At 34.5% G+C, this 16,784-nt stretch overlaps 1 protein-coding gene across 1 annotated transcript in view; it reads right to left on the bottom strand.

Moving 5' to 3' along the window:
• Positions 1-10,875, bottom strand: part of LOC136042085 (tRNA (guanine-N(7)-)-methyltransferase-like) — a 33,672-nt gene extending 22,797 nt beyond the window's left edge. Inside the window, exons 1-3 of the mRNA XM_065726985.1 lie at positions 10,729-10,875; positions 6,447-6,562; positions 692-876 (exon numbers count right to left, since the gene is read on the bottom strand). Coding sequence (XP_065583057.1) covers positions 692-876; positions 6,447-6,562; positions 10,729-10,805 — 378 coding nt within the window. The 5' untranslated portion in view covers positions 10,806-10,875. The remainder of the gene's footprint in view (positions 1-691; positions 877-6,446; positions 6,563-10,728) is intronic.
• Between the last annotated feature and the right edge of the window lie 5,909 nt (positions 10,876-16,784).

Genomic DNA, 16,784 nt, shown 5'->3' with positions numbered 1-16,784 from the left:
AAAGGAGAGATGACATGAAAAGATGAAAAGGAGACATGAAAAGATGAGGGGAGGAAGGAGATGGGGAGGAAAACCAATGAAAACAATAGCCGCTTTGTCCGATGACGAATAACAACAAGTGAAACTTTTGGAAACAAAAAGACAAAACTACAACTCTTTGTCCAATAAAGAAGATAACAAAGAACTTCCTGTAATGACAGAAAAAGCAATGAAAGCTTTTTTCAACAACAAAAAAAAGCAATGGCACTTTCTCTGGTGACAGAAAAAAAGAAGTAATTTTCTGCACTGACAGAAGAAGAACAATGATACGTAGTCCAATAAAAGAAAAAACGATGACACTTAGTGCAGTGACAGAAAAAAAAATTGTTTTCTTATAAAAGAAGAAGTGCCACTTTTTGTAACAGCACATCTGACAATGGCCGAAAAAACGATGATACAAAAAGCGATGACAGGATAGCTTTTGTGGCAAAGTCTCAAAGAACTCAAGTGAGACCTTATTTAATTTTGATAAATTTGTTTTTAAGTTAATTTATTATCATTGATAATTCTTTTTTGCTTACAATGAGGTCACTCTTAAAGCATGGCCATATAATTTTAATAGCCTCCAATCTGAAAACGGTAAAAAGACAGAAAAAAAGAAGAAAAAACAAAAAAAAACAGATAAGTAAACCTGAAAAAAGTTATTACAAACCTGTCCTTTTCGAAAGAAGCACGGCAGGTATTTCATCGCATTGGCACGAATACAGGCTATATTTTGGTACTGCTCAGAATTTGACTCTCTTAAGGATTTAATCCTATCTTGAACGTAGTCTGACACTTTAACTCTGATTTCCATACCTAGCATGAGTGTTGTTGGAAACATAGGAGATAACTGCACTGAAAAAAAAGAGAAGAAAGACACAAAAAAATTACACAAAACTGCAAAGACAACTTAGAAGTCAGGAGATGAAACGTGCAATGAATACTCCAAAGGAACCAGAGGAATTGGACTTTTTTTAAAAATAAAGATACAAATTTTATCTACCTCTGGTGCCAAGGCCCCGCGGAACACTGCAACAAATGCCACCCATACGTCATGGTTGTCGAGCGATACATGCAACTACATTTCACAGGTAATAAATGTGTAAACTTTCGTATCACGCTTGAAGATACATTATGATTATTGTAAGTTATTATTCGTCTGAGCAACGTGTAATTAGATAACTTCCAAAATAAGTTCTGTGTTTGCGAGGCAATCGTGAAACTCTGTACTAGCATTATTTTGTATTTATCTATATTAAGAGTGTGTACTATTTACTGTGTCTAAGGAACATCTGTGAAACGGTTCATTTTGTAAACTTGTACTTCTTAACGTAGGGGTGACTTCTGAATATAGAAGAGTGCATGTTTTCTTGCTTACTTTCATGACGGTTAAACGTCTAAAGTATAACAAACATTGAAATCGAAAACTTAAAAACTGAATGAAAAAAAAATCACAACTACTACTTCGAAATCAGGATTTCCTGCATTATTCCCCCCCCCCCCCCCCCGAAAAAAAACTATGAGAAGTACCGTATGGAATTTTTTATTAGATTGTCAAAGAGATGATATGAAGTTATCAATATTATGAAATGATAACGTGAAGTATAATATGTAAAAGGTGTTCGAAATTATCTGATTTCTAAAAAGTTAAGGTCAGGAGCTAGGGTATTTTAATTAAACAAAATATAATAAAGAATTTACAGAATCAAGATTTAAAAATTAGAAAGTCCCAGGAGAAAATTTATTTCTGGATAACCAATGTAAGCTCCAGTTTTTAGAAGATCAAGATCTGTCTTTCCGAGTTGGAAAGGAAAAAATATTCAGATTCGTGTTTAAAAATCAGGACTTTCGGTATTATTTCCCCAAAAATATGAGAGATACCTCATATGAAATATGAGGTATCATATGATACCTCATATGAAATATGAGAGCTGGACAATTCTTCTCACAATTTCCAGAACTTTACCAACTGTCAAATGACGTACTAAGTTTGTTTTATTAATGAGATAACGATATTCAGGTAGAAATTCGGATAATTGTGAAATTTTCCGAAAAATTTAACTGTTATAAGATTTGAGCCTGAGACTCTAAAGTTTGTTGGTGATCTGGTAAACTCAGCTAACAAGCCAATGATAATAGTTTGTTCTTAAAAATACAGTTTAAATCAAGAAGAAAAAATGTACAAATGCTTGGGAAATAAATATATTTAAGCCTCCTCAGGTAACTTGGATAAAAAAAATAGAAACATAGGAACATAATTTTTCAGAAGGTACAAACATGCAAACGGAATTTTCAGAAAGTCAGAAACACGGGGACAGAATTTTCTAATTTGTAATTTCAGTTTGTAAATGTCACGTATTTCTGACTTCTCGAAAAATTCTGTTTCCGTGTTTCTGGCTTTTCCTACATGCATGAAACTGCATGCATGATTTCTAAAAAAACGTATTTCAGCTTTAGTATTTATATACTTCACGTATTTAAAAAGTCCAAAATGTTAAAAATAAACGAGTTTATGCCTATGCATCTTATTACTCTGTATTGTGCTTAATCACAAGTTTCTTAGCGACCCTTGTCATTGAAATTTCCCATTTCCGGTTAGGCTACGACCCTGGTAGGGTTTTCTTCAAAATTACTACAAAATTTCATTTATTTTGACAACTCCCTCCTTAGACGGTTACCGTTCAGAAAATTCACGCGTATAATATTTTCCTCGATCGAAACACCCTCATTTGGTAAAACAACCAATCCAATCAAAATCCCTCTGCATCATACTTTTTATAACTCCTTCAGGGTATGAGGCCTTCGCAGAGACAAATGGGCTCTAACACACCCTTCTGAGAACTTCAACCTTTCTCACTCCCTTCTTACTAATCAAACGACAAATTCCTGACTGAACTTGATGAAGGCTAGTCTCCTGGGAGAGTTAGCTAATAGATCCTCAATCATTAAGATATTCAGCTAACAAGACAGGAAGGCATACAATCGGAAAACGACTTTATGGTATCAAAGCCTCCTAACTTACCTAATTCATTCCTTATTCCTCGAACGTAATTATATTTCTGGTCTATATCTGTTTCGTAAGGCTCAACATCATTGCATCTCGTTTTTTCATTAAGTTCGAAGATTTCAGTGTTCTCTTTGGAATTTGCAGATGCTGATATGAAAGTTTTGAAGCCCACTATTCTTAACAACCTTATTCGATAAAACTAAAGCTATTAAACATGGTCCTTATCAGCAAACACTGGACTACACTAGCCAGGATTTCAGAGAAATTTAGGTGACTCTAAGCTAAACAAAATGTGATAATTTTTTTTCTGGCCAATTCTTGGCAAAAATTTTTTTTATATCTGAGTCAGGACAACATCTTAGTAAATAACACTTAGACTGCTGGGACTTCTCATTCTGCAATTCAAAGAAGTTTTTGATACATATTTCAAGTATATTTCAATAATACAAATGTATTATTAAGACCCTTTGAGAGATTACAAAAATCTGATGAAAATCGAAAATGAAAATTCAAAATATGTAATTAAGTTTCCATATCTGTGATCATGAAACTAAGTGAATGTCTATTTGATCTGTAATCTTTTGAAATATCTGAAACACCATTTAACTACATGGGGCTAAATTTAAGTAAAAACATAGATCCTGAAAGAATTCGTTTTCTCTTTGAATTTTGTAGATTCTGCTGATTGGATTTGCTAATTTTTTTTGAACAAGTCTTTTGAAATTTTGTGAATTGTGCAATTGATGTGATTTAGAACGACTTTGGTTATATGCCCCAAAAAGCACAGCAAGGCAACAAAACTAAGGAAACATTTTCAGCCAGTAAGTTCTACTTTTTTGCTATCAGGTGCTATTTATGATTTATTATATCATATTATTTATTTATTTGTGAGTGTTGTAATCATCGAGGCATTAGTCTGGTCTCTGTAGGTAGCAAATTACTGAGTAATATGATACTTTTTAGACTGAGAGATGTTGTAGACAAAGTTTTAAGGGAAGAACAATGCGGTTTTAGAAAAGGTAGAGGATGTGTCGACCATGTTTTCACTCTTAGGTTAATAATTGAGAAGTCCCTTCGTAGTCAAACACCTTTGGTCCTCAGTTTTATCAATTATGAGCAAGCTTTCAATTCTGTTGATAGAAGAGTGTTAACAAAGGTCTTATCGTTATATGATATACCAGAAAAATACATTAAAGTGATTTGTGCTATGTGCGAGAATAATACTGCTGCGGTTAAGGTAGGAAATGAGGTTAGCAACTGGTTTTGTATTAAATCAGGAGTAAAGCAGGGTTGTGTTCTATCCCCCTGTATATGGATCATTTTGATGGACTTCGTCTTAAGGAGCACAGGAAAGGCAATTGGAGACCACGGAATCAAATGAGGAGGAAAAACGCTCCTGGACTTAGATTATGCTGATGATTTAAGCATACTAGATGAAAGTGTGAGCAAAATGAATGAAGTTTTAGATGTTTTGCGAGTTCAGGGTGATAAAATAGGCTTGAAAATTAATGTTAAGAAGACTAAGTCACTAAGGCTAGGAATAAGTGAAGACGAACAGGTGACATTAGGTAACGAAAAGATTGATCAGGTTGGGAGCTTCGGTTACCTTGGTAGTATTGTTAGTAAAGATGGTGAGAGCAGTGAAGATGTTAAAAGTAGAATAGCTAAGGCTCAGGGTGTTTTTTCACAGTTAAAAAGAGTTTGGAAGAATAGAAAGATAAGTCTGCAAACCAAGATTAGAATATTGGAAGCTACAGTGATGACAGTGGTCAAATATGGTTCTGAAGCATGGGCGCTCCAAAAAGCAGATGAAAATTTACTAGATGTTTTCCAGAGAAATTGCCTACGGATTGTTCTGGGTAACCGGCTGACTGACCGTATTTCAAACAGTAGATTGTACGAAAAATGTGGTTCAATCCCGCTTTCTAGGGCTATAATGAAAGAAAGGTTGAGATGGCTAGGCCACGTTCTACGGATGAAGGATGACAGATTACTGAAGATTGTCCTTTTTGGCCAACCGTCTGGGGCTACACGGAAAGCAGGTCGTCCTTGTCTGGGTTGGGAGGATGTCATAAATAAAGATTTAAAGGAAATAGGAACTTCCTGGGAGGGTGTAAAGAGGGAGGCTTTAAATGGATTGGGTTGGAGTAGGAGCGTGCGTAGCTGTGTTGGCCTCAGGCGGCTTGGTGCTGCAGTGAGTTATTAGTAGTAGTAGTAGGTGCTATTTATGGTGTCCTTTATATTTTCTTATTTCTTCTTTCGAGGTTTCGGACCTTGCACTAAAAAATGGTGGAGGCGAAGTTTCTTTAAAACTTGCTTCTTCATCAAATATTTGTTTACTGGCTGAAATATTTTCTTATTTCCTTGTCGTTGTTATTTTTCATTCAGCTAAAAGTTCCGACTGCTACTGTTATAGTGTCACTAATCTTCCCAGCCTTTCACAGGAGTCTATATCTAAAGACAAACTGCTATAACTGTTTACTTTTTATCTATAGTTTACTGCTTCTTTGCTATATATTTGATAGCACAAAGTCTTTTATGTTGAACTTTACACACAAATAACCTACATTAATTGCATTGTTATGACTGAAGCTTTGCTTTGACACTGATGCAGCCTGCTTAATTACAAGTTGATAAATGTTTATGCTAAAAAGCACTAAGGTCAATCTTAAATTCTGACTTACAGACTTGAACCGAAATCAAGGATAATATATAATGTGATAATGTTCTGATGCATAAGCACTGAGCTTACATTTTCCTTTTTTTTGCTCAAACAATCAAAGAGCCGCATTAAGATTTGAAATAGACAAGAATTACTCTAACAAATAGACTGTTTCCATTTTCAATCCCTATTGTAACATTTAAGTGGTTGCAGGTGTTTTCCTGAAAACAACACATTTTTGACATTTTTATTGAGAAAATACTTTAATTTTTAGAAAATTAATCAACAAGTTACCAATCAGTCATATTTTGTATTGTAGAAGCATTCAGCAAGGTATAAGTAGCTACTTTAATGTTGTGAATGAAAGGGTTCTTTACTATTTGAATAATCCTTCTAAATGAGTTTTCAGACAAATTTTCTTTAATATAGGAATTACAATACATATTATGAAGGTAACTCGTTTTAAACTATTCAAAGTTAGAAAAAACATGTACATTTCCCTTCTATTTGTGAAGAACTGAGAACTGGAAAAGCCGAGAAACAAAGGTAAATTTAATTGAATGGTGCTAAATAATCTGCAGAAAATCTGACTAGGTCATTTTTAAATTACAATATGTAATTTCACTATTGGCTGATTTGAACTCATACATAAAACCAAGCTCTTATCACTAGAATCAACTAACATCAGATATTGGAATGGGCTGGGCCTCACTAAAACCTCTGAATGGGCTTTTTATGTTAAGATTGAATTCTTACCTAGTAATCCACCATACCCACATCCAATATCAGCAAATTCCACTTCCAGTTTCACATCTGTTTTAGAGAGAATAGGGTACAGCTCATTCCAGTTCATTTCCTCAGGTGAAACAGGACTGCAAAGGAAATACTTCATGTTTTTGTATACAGCCATTGATCTTGGAAAACAGTTTTTTTTTTTTTTTTTTTTAACGAGAATACATGGTGTACATTGAATGTGATTAGAAACAGACATGGCAGAAGTTAGAGGTATAAGAATCAACCTTCAAGGGCTAAAAGAATGAAAAGAATGTTGCAATTGGGAAGATGTGAAGTAAAGAGTGAAGCAGGCTCTATACATTATTTATTATTTTTTCTCTTTTAACAATGAATCTTTGTACAGAAGGAGTTATAGTAGAAACTCTAAATTCGAAATCAAAAGTTATAGTGTCCTTTTAAAGTCATAAGTGATCAGAGGGCAGCAGCCTCTTAGACTTCCCTTCTTCACCTAAGACATACAATAAAAAATTTTTGAGATAGTCCTTTGTTCAGCCTAATTGAAAGGTCCAATAATTATGGCTCTGGTGATGAGACCCCCCCCCCTTACAGCCATCTCGATAGAGGCTGTAAGTTATGCAATTTGTCATTTGTTTACACATAGTATTTGTTATTGGAAAATGAGAGCAGTTTTAGCCTTGGTGTCCAAAAAAGCTAAGGGTATTGAGGTGAAGTTTTCAAGGAGTGTTCAACTAAATCAAAACAATTTGTGGATGTAGGTTGTCAAAAAGGCGCCCCCCAGAAACGGCTCTGGTTATTAAGTCAGAACTTCCAGGGAATGATGAGGATGGTCAATTGACTAAAAAGAAATATGTGCATGCTACTACTCCTACTTTGTGTATACTAATACTACTACTGCTAGTAGAGCTATTGCTAAGGCTGATGGCAATAAGGTGAAACTTTCATGGATTGTTGAAGGAGAGATTATATATTTATTTAAAACAAACGTACTATCATAAGCCCAAATTCAAAAGGCCAAATTCGAATTTCAGAGTCAAGATATCATAGAAAAGAAACACGAAAACTGAAAAACTGGCAAAGAATGTCAAAACAGAAAAAAAAGAATGAAAACCATTCACCAGTCTATAATTAAACTAGGAAATGCCAGTTGAAGGATAAAAACTTTTCAAACTAATGTAAAAAAATATATATACATATAATTTTGTTGGACCCTAGTTTTGAAAGGCTAAGCCTTGGTAAAGGAATCACAAATGGCTCACCAGTTCTGCTTTGAGAGAACTGGCTACCCTTCATGGTTTCCCAAGGGGGCTACTCCCCTCAAAAGATGCCAAGTACCCCTGAGAGTTGATAGGGCAGATCCCAAGATCCTTCAACAGCTTTTCTATTTCTTTCAAAATCTCAATCCCTAGTAATTCTCCCAAACTCAATCCCTGCCACTGTTGTCCAAAGTAAATCATCTTTGAATTCTGTTTGGACTCTATTGTCCTTTTTCTTAGCCTGTTTTTTCTAGTCTTATTCTATATTTCTTTTCTGTCTTCCAGTTTTCTTTGCTTCTGTTACAGTATCAAAATAATCATCATCAAATGGGAACTGAACTTCCACATTGGATTTTCTAATTTTTAGGGGGGGGGGATTTTCTGCAGGAAGAAATGTTTTGGGAAGAAAACCTCCCCCCTGAACAATTTTCCAGGAAGAAACCCTACCATCATGAAAATAAGAAATTTCTTGACTAAGTGGATTCCTATGCAACAAACAAGCCAAAAAATAATCTTGGCTACTGACCCCAGTAAATACTATATTTTTTTCTTGGCAATTATCTTAAAGGGCTTGTAGACAGTCAATTTTTCAACTATCTTGAAAAAACTGGCTTTTTCAAAATTTCAGTCAATATTCACCAGGTGCGGAGGGTCTAAAAAGAGCAAGGAGGGTTGTTACCCCCTTCCCGGCAATCATTTTCCAACATCCCTTTCAACTAGCCATGAAAATTTTAGCTTAATATCCTTGGCTGTTCCATAGCTATTCCTGATAAACACTTTTAACAACCCAGATGCAAACAATATATTTTGATGTTGACCAATAACCCCTTCAAAGTTACTTGAAAGCAGTCACAATTAAGACTAGTCAAAGTCACAAGTAGTTGTAGTCAAATTAATAAGTAGTTGCAATAAGTAATAAGTAGAAGTAGCAGTTGTAGCAGGCTGGCTTTTTCAAAATTTTGGTCAATATTCACCAGGGGCAGAGGGTTTAAAAAGAGCAAGGAGGGTTGTTACCTCCTTCCTGTCAATCACTTTCCAACATTCTGTTCAACTAGCCATGAAAGTTTCAACTTAATGCCCTTTGCTCTTCCATAGCTATTGTTGATAAACATTTTAACAACCCAGATGTAAATAATATGTTTTGATGTTGACCAATAACCCCTTCAAAATTACTTGAAAGCAGTCACAATTAGGACTGGTCAAAGTCACAAGCAGTTGTAGTCAAATTAATAAGGAGTTGCAGCTGTTGTAGAAGTAGCAGTAGTAGCGGGCCTGAAAATTCAAGTTGAAATTGCTAGCTATTCCTAAGGTATTGCAGATACACATTTTTATAAACAAGATACACATAGTGTTTTTATTTAGCTTAAAACACTCTTCAACATTCACTAAAATTTCACATTGACACCCTTACTCTGTAGGACACAACTGGGTTGAAACATCCCCCCCCCCTTCTCAATTACAATTCTTGTATGTAAACAACCAAACAATTGCATAATTTTGAAATTTTGGTCCTCTGACAAAATCATAGTAGTTGAACTTATGGGTACTTTCTCATTAATGAGAGATTTTGATGATTATTATTTGTAATAATATTTCACATGAAAAAAACTTCTGAAAAGTTCTTTTTCTTGATTGTAGTTAAACTGATTTTATACTAGATTTTTCCATCATCCAAGGAGCTGCCACTTGGCCTCATACTATGTTCATATTATTAAGCATTTGAGTTGAAAATCACAGCACCTCTATTCATTTACCACTGAATAAATTTGAAGTAGACCCTCTTTTAGCAAATTTTATTTATGTTTTCTTTCAAATATATCCCATGCTGTAAAAAACTAAATATTCTCTCTGAACCCATCTCTAATTAGCAAGGAATTGCTCAAGGAACTTTGTTAGGACCACTCTTATATGTAGTATTGATTAATGAAATTGGTAAGATTCTCTCATAGGTGCTAATATGTAGATGACCTGCTGATCCTTGAAGTATGTCACAGAACTATTAAAAATAACCCCATTAAAATCTTGCCCATGTTTTGGATAAAGCTAAGAATTTAGATATGAAAGTAAATTCTACTAAGTCAAATATAAAGACAGTAAAGTTCTTAAGATTCTTGAAATCCACTTTTGTTTTCTAAGACCCTATCCCACCCAAAATGCTAATGAAACAAGTTGAACTCCTTGGCATCATAAACTTCAAATAATCTCAAGTAGGACATGCATATTTCAAGAATTCTGGACTTTCATAATAAAGGGCAGTCAAAACTACAAGTCTTTAAAGTGTATTAAAACTCCAAATTATTAACTAGATTAAGTTTGAAATGGCCAAATATTGACAACACTTTCACAGTGAACAACAAAGAAATCTTTGCAGGACCATTAAAGCTGAGAGGAAGTTGGCCATTCCTGAAAGCATTATATATTTATATATATATATATATATATATATATATATATATATATATATATATATAGGCTATATATATATATATATATATATATATATATATATATATATATATATATATATATATATAAATATATATATATATATATATATATATATATATATATATGTATATTTGTTTATACATATCTTTATATTAGACAGCCAGCAGAACAGTATAATGAGCCAGAAACATAAGGAAAAATGTCAATAAAACAATTATTACTCCATAATATGTGAGCAATTATAGTTAACACACCTTGCACAGAGAGAGCCTTTATCTTCACTTCTTTTCATATTTTTTCAGTTTTTTCTAAGAGAATCACAACTTTTCTCAGAACCTATAGCCTATCTAATTTACATAGTATGTACCCCCACCTACACATGCAAATATATACCCAGAATTGCATCCTGAATCTAAATATAACATTATTTTGTATCACAAATGAACTTTTCTTCCATATTAGCCATATAGTGGTTGTCCCTAGGCTCCTCATCCAGCCTAATAGGCTACTAGCTAGGAAAACAGGCGTTTATTCAATAGAACTTGATTAACCATCGAGAAAACGTGTTCAGTAGGGCTTACTAGTCAAAAGAATGATCAGATATAGGGTTTGAATGAGCCCTCTGCCTATAGTACTTCTTCTGAGGATGTTTCCCCATTTTACCAATTCCAATTTACCCTTTTGGCAGGGTTTATTTTAAATATACGTTAAAAATTTGCCAGCGTTTTCAATGATTTGACTTGGGTTGTAAAAACCAATAGACACATTTGGCCTGTCCGGCCGAATTACATGTTTCGAATAAAAAAAAAAATAAATGGTTTCACATCGCTTCTTGGGTTAATCCACGAAACAAATAATTGTGGAATGTTACAAAATAATTCATAGAAGCGTATATAATCTAGTCAAAACATAAAAACTTGAACCAAACAATGTTTACGCAGCAAACTGTGACGACACCTTTAGCAGAATTGCGTTTCAGTGGTTACCACCACAGGCCAAATTACAGATTCTAAGGATTAACATGTACAGGGATATCAATTCACGAAAACTTAAGAGAAATGGTAAGGGGCTTTATTTTTAAAACTCATCGGCTAATTTTGTTTTACTGTCCAATTTTTCAACGAAAACTACAAGTACTACTAACAAATCATTGCAGCACCAAGCCGCCTGAGGCTAACACAGCAAAGCACGCTCCTCCTCCAACCTAAAATATTCAAGGCCTCCCTCTTTACACCCTCTCAGTTTGTTCCCATTTCCTCTAAATCTTTATTTATAACATCCTCCCAACCAAAACAAGGACAATCTGCTTCCAGTGTAGCCCAGACGGTTGCCAGAAAGGACAATCTTCGGCAATCTGTCATCCTTCATCCGCAGAACATGGATTAGCCATCTCAACCTTTCTTTCATTATAGCCCCAGAAAACGGGATTAAACCACATTTTTCGTACAACCTACTGTTTGTAATACGGTCAGTCAGCCGGGTACCCAGAACAATCCGTAGGCAATTTCTCTGGAAAACATCTAGTGAATTTTCATCTGTTTTTCGGAGCACCCATGCTTCAGAGCCATATTTGACCACTGTCATCACTGTAGCTTCCAATATTCTGATCTTGGTTTTCAGAATTATTTTTCTATTCTTCCAAACTTTTTTTTAACTGTGAGAAAACACCCTGAGCCTTAGCTATTCTACTTTTAACATCTTCACTGCTCACACCGTCTTTATTAAAAATACTACCAAAGTAAGTAAAGCTGCCAACCTGATCAATCTTTTGGTTACCCAACGTCACCTTTTCATTTTGACTTATTCCTAGCCTTAGTGACTTAGTCTTCTTCATATTAATTTTCAAGCCTATTCTAGCACCCTGAACTCGCAAAACCTGCAAAAATTTATTCATTTTGCTCACACTTTCATCTAATATGCTTAAATCATCTATAATGATTTATTACAGGTTAATTACTGTAATCTGTAATGATTTTAACGAAAAAGCTAAAAAAACGATAAAACACCAAAAATACTTATTTTTTAAAAATATAGAGACTAAAGTCTAGTGGACATAATTGCCCCTTTCCCACAATTGATGCACCCGATCAAGTATATTTTTCGAAAAAAATTGCAAGCGCGTCTTTGAAATTTTCACAAAACTGTAAACTAAACCAAATTACATTTCCATAATTGGAAGGCTTATTTTGTTAAACTAAAGTAATTTGTAATTTTACTCATTCCAGAAATGGTCAAATCCTAATACAAGTAGGTTTTGAAGTCTATACTCCCCAAGAATTTTTCAAAATCTACCTTATTGTTAATATTTTGATTAAATATAAAACATTGAGTAAAAATTGAAACGGTTAGTAAAACTATAAGAAATCTGAATATTTTAATTACTTGAGTGGGAAATAGAACAATAGAACTTAATACTTACATCCTTCTGGTTCCCAGAATCAAAAGTATATCGACAAGAACCAATTATTTTCAAACACAGTACAGAAATAAAGGCGGTCATTTGCGTTAAGTAATGCAGAAATATGATATATTATTTAGAGAACTTTTTAAAATACTTTCTGATGAAATAGACACAGAGAGCTGCTTTTAGTAATACAATTATAAAATACAATGTAATTCGATCCCCGGGAGAGCATCTTTGGAAAATTGACAAGGACGACCTTTTGAGTTCTTTGTGGTGTTCCTGGCCACCAGACCATTGGTAAGTTGAAAGAAAAACTGCTTCAAAACCATTTCTCATGCTTCTTCTGGGTCAGAAAAAATAAAACAAGCTATACGGATTCACAACATAGACATCTAGGAAGTGCAAAAATAGCCTGAGTCCCCATTTTTCAATTTCGTGGAGGATTCTGAAGAACAACTTTGGAATATTCGTCTGGTGTACACCTCTTCTAAATGTATTTCGTTCAACGATAGCTTTTGGACATTTTAATCTCACGACGGTTTCATCATTTCAATTTTGTCGATCTCCACGATATCATCATCTTTTTGATAGTCCACAGAAGTATCACGGCTTATTTGTCTTTCCAACGTATGTTGAGAATGGTGTTGTCTCTAACTGATAAATTATTCATGCCAAAAACAACCTAAACCGTTGCTGTTACTTTTCACACTTTCATAGATGAAAATTTTTTTCCTCAGAATGGCTTCCATGAGTAGTGGAGGAAAAAAGTTATAAAAATTGAATATTTTCCAGACTGGCTGTCAGGTTTAGCACATTTCTATCTTACCAGCAAAACGAGTAAGCTTAGGAGGGAGCAAAAGGTCTATAGCCTATTCAGAAAAACTACAATGGACTGCAACGGGTTTTGTGAAAATTGGGAGAGATCGAATTTCAATTTGGGCTGAAAAAACTTGGGAAGGAATATAAGATGAGTCCTATTAACTCTAATGAATATTTGAATCTCTTTGGGAGGGCAGGAATCCTTTTGGGGAGCTATGAATGATGGACGGATCGCTCAACAGACAGCTGGTCAGCCAGTTGTGTTGCCAAGATTTTGCTTCTATGACCTGAAGTTCTTGGGGGATACTCTCTCCCAGTCACTTCATATTTCAACCAAACCTTTGTCCAGTAACTCTATTTACGGTTTTATAAAATGAATTGGAATCAGCAGTTATTCCCTGCAAACCTCATTCCTTGAGTTACGTACCCAAATTGTATACTCAATTGGTATCAATGCGCATTCTTCATTTGATTATCCCAGGAGAAGGGACCGAAATGAGCTGATTAATGATCCGCTCAAACTTTTAGCTATTTTCGCTGTACCCCTTCCGCTCTCACAGGTCCTTACGTTTTCGACCTTGGACTATTTGAAATTATGTCAAGAGGCGATTAGCATTGTAATTGAGATATGGTGTTGTTTCCACCGATGGAGAGTAAGAGGCTAGTTCAGTCGATTTTTCATGATAACTGGCATCATCGAATGGGCCAGAACCTGATTCTCTGCTTCTCTCAAATGTAATTCCGTGAGAGCGAGAAAATTTGTATTTTAATCATGCTAAGCACAATTATTTTCTGCTAATGTTGTGGACTTCAATTTTCAAAGCCCTTATGTGGATGCCAATACGATATAGATAGACCAAGGTGGTTCTGCAATAGAGATGTATGGATGGTGACATATCCAGAGCCAAGCGATGGTAGCACAGACGCTGGTGGAAGAAAAATGGATTTTATAAAGTTGAAATTTAGTGTGCATGTTTGTAAGGGTGGACCACCGTGGTGCGTGGGTGGTCATTTATCTTACGGGGGAAGGTGTTGGGGGTCCACTCCTTGTTCTTTGGTTTTTTCAGATAAATGTCCTATTTTCGTTTCCGTAATAACATTTGCTTAGATTTGCCTATAGTATAACTTTCAATGATAAGTTAAAGTCTTGTTTCTAGTCTATGGATTTTGGAAATAAATAAATTTTCAAGCTAAATTCTATTTTGTATTCTTGATCTGGGCCAATGAAAGATCACCAAAACTCACCTTGGTGACAAAAGTCACCAAAACTTATAGTTCGTTAAATAGAGCTGGTGATTTAGCTTTTAGTTTGCATTGAAGCTCCGCTTAAGGAGTGTGTCTTCAGAGTTTGTAGATTTGTGTTTAAGTTATCTTTGGAAGAATAAATGTGATTTATTTTTTACACCCGTGTAGATTATGTTTCCAGGAACCCAGGCAGGGTAGGATAAGAGACCATAAAAAATTATCTTCATTAGTATATCGAAAGGTTATCCTCCAAAGAGTTCACCCTCTAAAGAGATACCTAGAGATATTAGGGGTGACCCAGGTGGTAACACCCTTGGCTCAGAGTTTGAACCGTTTGACCGTTCGATCACGTTACCATACCCTGGAAAAGGATATACCGTACTAGGGTATTACCATACTTTGTATTTATGGTACAGTAGTGATGGCAGCGAGACCCTCCATTACAATATTTGGTCCATGTGAGGCTTTTCACTCCAATAAGTGGTGCAGCACCATTTCCGGACAAATAAAAAGTGAGCAATAAAGTGAGCAAAATATAGACTTAGTTGTAAGAGTTAAAGTTTATACTTTCAACTCATGGCTTCTTAGACATATTCTTAACTTAAATCGTTGATATAAGCTAAAGTTGATCTGACCAAAAATCTGGAAAGAAAGTCATCAGAAAGTTTTATGTATAGTCTAAGATTATATTTGGGTCCAGTAGGGGAAGGAGGGGCTGGGAAAAGATTGTAATAGTAGAAATCAGTTTGATAATATTTCAGATTTTAGCAGATGAGAGATTGCAACCAACACAGTAGGATTCAATGATACAATTTTTTATTCAGATGCTTTGACGTTTTGGGGATATTTTTGCCCTTTTTCGAAAATCTTAGGTTTGTAGCCTTAGGAGGGTAACATTGAAATCAATTAATTTTATATATATCGAATCAGAATAAAAATTCTATTCTTTTATTAAACTGTCGTTATCAAAATCCGATATTTTAGAATTTCGGCTATCATTTGGCCTAGTCGCTTTTTACTTATAATTCGTTACCACGATCTTTTTGATAATCTGAATATATCCATAAAAGCAAAATAAGATTTGTGAAGGAGAAAATCTTTATTGTTGTTATCCTCTTCAACATAAATTATCAAATTATGCTGTAAAAATAAAAAAGACTGCTGTTGGTGAGAGAACAAGCTCTTTATAAAAATTACTGAGGAATTTAATCTAGCTCAGACCCCCCTCCTCCCTTTAAATACGCCACTGCCTTTTCTGTTATTTCCCATTTTTGGTTAGAGCCGAATACCGACGATTTTTATAAGGTTACTTAGAATGTTAATTTACATAGAACACCGATATCAACAGTCGCAGCAAAGAGATCAGGCTAAATATAGACAATCAGGTGGCGCGCCATCGAAATGTTAATCAACTCAAGTGTGTCTTTCATCGGCGGCACACCATAGATAAATCTGTATGACATTGGGTTCTACTAGTCACAATGGAAAAGCGTATTAACTGCGGTCTGGATGGTAACTTAAAAAAAAGTAGTTTAGTTTCTGAAAATCAAGATAATTCTGCTTTTTTACACGAATATATATATATTTATTCCTTGAAATGACAAACACATTTCTATATATTAGCGTGTACATTTTGTTTGGGACTTACCCGGGTAAATTTGAAGCTGTAGAAAGGGCTTTGAGCTTTTTGTTCCCTTAAATGTAAATACAAGCCGTGTCTTTTTCTTTTTTGATTTTTTCCAGTGTTCTAGCTGACAAAATTCTATTTTATTTAATTGTTACCTTGAACAATTGTTCTACTATAACTTTTAGATTTTCATATCTCTTTAAATTTTCACCACATCGTTGAATGGTAAACTGTCAGAAAAAAAAAACTATAAAAGGCAAGCAGATCAAGCATAAACAACAGGCAACGCTAAATCTAACAGAATTATAACTTTACTTAGATAAATAAATTCTAATTTCTAAATTAATTAAATAATAGAACTTCCACGAAAACGGAGCTAGGATATCAGGTGGCTCCAGCCATCACTCCGCCCTGGATTCTTGAAGCCACCACCTGACATGATAGTTTTTAATATTACTGCTTTAGTAGCGTTTACTTCTACTTCTTACGTCCGTTTAGTGTTCGCTGAATTGATGTTGTAAAACTTATGTTGTTCAACTTTC

This window comes from Artemia franciscana, unplaced genomic scaffold, assembly GCF_032884065.1.
Source record: "Artemia franciscana unplaced genomic scaffold, ASM3288406v1 PGA_scaffold_62, whole genome shotgun sequence".
Classification (NCBI taxonomy): domain Eukaryota; kingdom Metazoa; phylum Arthropoda; class Branchiopoda; order Anostraca; family Artemiidae; genus Artemia; species Artemia franciscana.
This window is presented reverse-complemented; position numbering and strand designations above follow the sequence as displayed.